Below are 5,432 nucleotides of genomic sequence, written 5' to 3'. Positions count from 1 at the left end.
TGTCACTTTTTTATTTTATACTTTGATCGCTTACACTTGTTTAACTTATTTAGTATACTTTTTTTTTTTTAAACTTTAACTACATCACTTTTCTATTTTACATTTTGACCCCTCTACTTACTTACCTTATTTCTCTTCACGCATAGTCAAGTTTGCGTTTTCTTAAAATTTCACAACTTTTATAATTTAAGGTTTGGCTACAAAGGTTTTCACCTTAGATTCCCTACATTTTGCTATTTTTCGTTTACACTTTCGAATATACCATCAGAATGAGTTTTTTTATTTACGCTTTGAGATTCAAAACGGGCCACCGCCAGAACAATATATTATCTACATCGTGATTTGCATTCCGAACCCGTCGCATATTTTCCAGCGATAATGGTTTACATTTTAGTCTAAATTTGGCGCCTTAGCACTACGCAGTGTGTGTATGATTCAATGTTTTTTTTTTTATTTTGTTTTGTTTAACAGTCTTGCAGCAACGCAAAGATCCTAAAAACTAGTCTCAGACATGGTTGTAAAAATCCCGACTAGTCTCCGATTAGTCGCCGATTAATCACTAATCGAAGGTTCACCGGTTAATGGCCGATTAATTGCTAGGCGGTCAATTGCGGTCCTATTCTGGCCAAATTTTGGCGAGACGTCGGCCAAATTTCGACCAAACCTTATAAATTCCTTCTAGGTACTTAAAAAAATGGGTTAATGAGTGGTTAAAACATGTCTACTTTAGAAAACTACATATAAAAATGTGTATGTATATATATAACTAAAAATTACATATAAAAATCTCGATCCGATTAATCAATCCCGATTCATCGCTAGTCGATATCCCACCGCCCAATTAGCGGCTAGCGATTCTTACAACACTGGTCTCACGTATTGAAATCTTGAACTTGAGTGCAAAGAAAGGTGGTTGTGAATATGATGAGTAAATATATGATAAAAGAGATAAAGAGTTCGCATGTATTTCAACAATTAACTCCATGTATCATTGACATACGATAAAAGAGCTAATCAACAATAGTAGTCGCATGCTCTTTTTTCTTGAACGTAAAAATTCTTTTAATCTCTGTCGTCTGTAGGACTTAAACCTAAGAACTTTCCTTCTCAAATCCAAGTGTTTAAAAGTTTTGTCTTTACCAATGGACCAACACCCAAGTGTATCATGTTGGAAATTTTAGTGAAAATGAGTTATTCACTAAATATTTTGGACATCAATAATAGTTATATATGTGTTGTATAAATAATTATTTATGGTTTGTGTTCAAACTATGTCCAAATAGAGCTAATATGAATGAGATATCGAAGTTTGAAGTTGTATGTTTGGAACAAACAAAGATGAATAAAATGTATTAGTTTTGTCAACTTGTCCCACATAGATGAGATGACAAAACTTAAAGTGGTTTATAAGGAGGAACACTCCTTGTATATTGTTTCCTTAAAAGCAAACACTAATGGGGACTCGTGCACAATATGTTTGGAACAAATAAAGATGAATAAAATGGATTAGTTTTGTCAACTTGTCCCACATAGGTGAGATGACAAAAGTTAAAGTGGTTTATAAGGAGGAACACTCCTTGTATATTGTTTCCTTACTCGTGCACAATACGGTTCTAGATTTGAAAATTCAAGAATTTGGGAACCGTCTTAACGAGGTAACATCGGAACTACTTGTTTGTATGAGTTGTTTGAGTCCGTGTGATAGTTTTAGTGCGTTTGACATTCCAAATATACTAAAACTAGTTGGGAAGTATCCATATGATTTTGATGAAGTCGAAAAAAGAAGGCTTCCCGTTCAACTCGGAAACTATATTGATTTTGTGAAGAAAGATAAACAAGTTGCCAACTTGAATGGTTTGTCAAGTCTTGTAGGGTTAATGGTTTCAACATATATTCACCTATCATTTACATTGGTGTATCATTTATTGAAGCTTGTTCTTGTATTACCCGTTGCAATCGTAACCGTTAAAAGATGTTTTTCGGCAATGAAAAACATGAAGACCGACTTGTGTAATCGGATTGGTGATGAGAATTAAGTGATAGTTGTATAGAGAAATACTTGCTTAGGAAAGTAGCTCTAAATGATGTTTTGGATAGATTTCAAAAAATGAAAACCCGTATGGCGATATTTTAAATATGTTTGTAATGACGTTTGACGTGTTTTTGATGAGTACATAAATTTTAGCTTAATGTTCTTTTATTTTATATGACCCGAACCAACTCAAAATGAACCGAATTTTTTTATACACTTAGGGGTCTAAAATCTTTAAAAAAAAACTTATGTACCCCTATGAAAAGGTTTTTGAGTCTATCACTAATTTATCGTAGAAATAACATTGTATTAATCCTCACACCATGAAAAGGTTTTTATGTGGTCATAAGTTTTTCTATATTACGAACTTTTTATCGTCTAAGTATTTATTTTCATGTAGACATATATAAATATTTCCAAGTAAACAATTAAACGTTACATTTAAAATCTATATAAGAAATTGTATCTAGCATAATATGTACATTTGTAATAGTGATGCGGGCCTAAATGTGGAAGAGCGGGCTATTTTGTATTTAGAGGCCCAAGATCGTGTAACAAAAGGGGCTTCACTAAAATGGCTCTAACTTGGGCTACGGGGGTCCGTTTTGGGCGTGCGACCAGGCGAAACGAACATGTGAACGAGCTCCATCTTGCTGCAAACGCCTATGGCGGTTTGGGTCATCGCCCGGGCCAAAAAACGCTTATTTTTATTAGTTATTTGCATTTTTATGTTTTTTGAACTATTTTGGGCATTTTGTTTTAGGCCGTGTGTTTGGCCCGTTATCTATTTTAGGCCTATTTCGAATTTCGGTTTCTATTTATATGTCCCTCTAGTAATATGAATGATCAGACTTGAATTTTGACATAATTGATTTTTCACTTCAGATTCCATGTTTTTTGGGTGGAATCTTGGGGGTTGGGGAAGAACACACGTGTAGCACCCCGTGTTTTCAAAAGTCAAAGTCAAAGTCAAAGTCAAAGTCAAGAAAGAAGTCAAAACAGTAATTCTTTGATTGTAGTTAGTCTATTTTATATTTTCGTTGGTTGTATTATGTGGAGTACATGCTAAAATCGAAGTAATCGAATATTTATTATTGCGAAACGCTTTACAAATGTGAATAGTAGGAAGTAACAATGCGATAAGTCAATTAATCAATAATCGAGCTAATCAAATCATCATCGAACTCGAAACTCGAATTATGCAACCTTGGTGTTATTATACGTGTGTGTGTGCCTTATGTGTTACTTGTGCGTGTTTACTTTATGTTATGTGTGGTGATCAATCAAATCGAAACTCGAAACGCAATCGAACTCAATCGAAATCAAATAATGATAAATGGTGGAAAAGGGATAGTGCGAAATATAGATGCTTGTATGTTAGATATAGTGGTTAGGATTAAAAGTAATTTGAATAGGAAACTCCACCGTATTCGTATCGTCCTCAATCGAATTCGAAACATCAAAAATCGTCGCACCGAACGCTCAAAACAGGCAGCTGAACGATCAGGCCCTTAGCCGATCGAACAGCCCAGCCGATCGGACTGATGTCCGATCGGACAGGCTGTCCGATCAGGATGCCTGGCCGATCGGCCAGCCCTTTCCTCTTTTGGAAGCCTATAAATACCCCTGTCATTGTCATCTTTACCACTTTTGGAAAGCTCTGACCGACCATCTTTACCACTTTTGGAAAGCTCTGACCGACCAGCTCGTGCTCTCATCCTTTTTCTCAGATTTCTCTCGATTCCGGTAAGATTTCATCCTAAATCTTGTACTTTCTTGATCTATACACACTCCTACACCTTTCTATCTTTCAAATCTCACTTTTTAACCATGAAATCATCAAGATTCAAGTGTCCTAGGATGATGTCATCATGGTGTTCTTGAAGAACTTCATATTTTGGCCTCAATCCACCAAGAATAACTTGAATCTAGCTGATTTCCACATAAACAAACAAAGATCTGTGATAGATCTAAACATTTACACTGTGAAAAGGATTGAAAGAATGTTTTTCCAACCTTCTTTCAACTCTTTTACACTCAATGCCTTCAAACCAATAGAAACGAAGCTTGTGCCGACTTACTAATCATTGTAGTAGTTGTGCGGTTCGAGATTCGGATTCTATCCACGAGGTTCACCGACTTCGGGTTAAACGTTAAACTCTGTTCCGAACAGTTCACCGGCCGGGTTTGGGTGATTCCTGTCCGAGCAGGAGAAACAGGTAAGAAAGAGAATTCTATGGTTCAACTCGTTGTCAACGTACCTCGATATAACGGCAAACAATCAGAACAGCCAAGTGTTAGACGAACAGGCCGACCAGGTCAGGAAGCTGACCGATCGGGCTGACTGTCCGAACGGACAGCCTAGCCGATCGGACAAGCCAGCCGATCGGCTAGCACATGGCCCCACACTTTAACAATTTCATGAAGTCTAGTATTGAACGAACTGCTGTTCGATCGGACTACTGTCTGATTTGAATTACTCTTCGGATCATGAGATACTATGCTTCAACACTTAATCAATTTTCAACATGTTCAACGCGTTGGAGTGCCACCCGATCGGTCAAGCCGTCTGACCAGGTGGACACCCTGATAAGAACTTATTGCTGAAGTACCTAACCGATCAGACAGGTCGACCGATCGAACGGACCGTTCGATCGATCGACCTGAAAAGTAAGGATACTTCAATATTTTCAAATACTGCAACAAAAACCTCAAAAGGTCAAACCATCATACACAAACACATCTTACTCAAAGGAAGAAACAATCCACACGAACAGCCCATCCGATCGGCCTACCGACCAACCGGACAGGCTGTCCGAACGGACTGTTAACCGAACGGTTGAGCCGTCCGATCGGACCTACCGTCCGATCGACCAAGCTGTCCGACCCTCCAACACATGTTTCCATTGTACGCGTTGCTTATCGTTATGCTATCAAACTATTCAGGCTAACCTTACTCCCAAGCGCTCCCTTCAATCCATCAACCGCTGTGAGTATACTCGAACCCTTTTTGCTTTAGCACTTTTGGGTGTTACATACGTTACTTATTCTAAATCACAATCGAACACACTACTCAATTTCTTTAAACGCTAACCATTACCGCATGTATTACGTGACTAAATGAATGCTTGTTGTTATGTTTACTCGTGGAATGCTGTCTACCTGCCTTAACGACGATAGTACTATAGTTTGGACTCAGCACCCTTTCACACGGGGGTTGTTAAGGACAATTACTTGCATGGATTACGGTGGTAATCATGTATTGCGAAGTGCCTCGGGCAGTCAACCCGCAGTCATTGGTATCGATAGATCCATGTCGATAATTAACATGCTTCGTTTTCCTCTGTGTACGTGCTGGTTATGCGTAAACTATTTCGAACTCTATATGCTATTATCAAAC

General features: G+C 37.7%; 1 protein-coding gene across 1 annotated transcript; it reads left to right on the top strand.

Moving 5' to 3' along the window:
* Positions 1-1,538: 1,538 nt before the first annotated feature.
* LOC110933426 lies at positions 1,539-2,036 on the top strand. Its single transcript, XM_022176649.1, has one exon. The coding sequence runs from the start codon at positions 1,539-1,541 to the stop codon at positions 2,034-2,036; it is 498 nt and encodes a 165-aa protein (XP_022032341.1).
* The last annotated feature ends 3,396 nt before the right edge of the window (positions 2,037-5,432 follow it).

The sequence above is a fragment of the Helianthus annuus genome, chromosome 4, assembly GCF_002127325.2.
Source record: "Helianthus annuus cultivar XRQ/B chromosome 4, HanXRQr2.0-SUNRISE, whole genome shotgun sequence".
Classification (NCBI taxonomy): Eukaryota; Viridiplantae; Streptophyta; class Magnoliopsida; order Asterales; family Asteraceae; genus Helianthus; species Helianthus annuus.
Note: the sequence above shows the minus strand (reverse complement) of the source record. Positions and strands in the feature narration are given on the sequence as shown.

Excerpts from the sequence above, each read along its gene's own strand:
- LOC110933426 (XM_022176649.1), top strand. The coding sequence starts at position 1,539 with ATGACAAAAGTTAAAGTGGTTTATAAGGAGGAACACTCCTTGTATATT.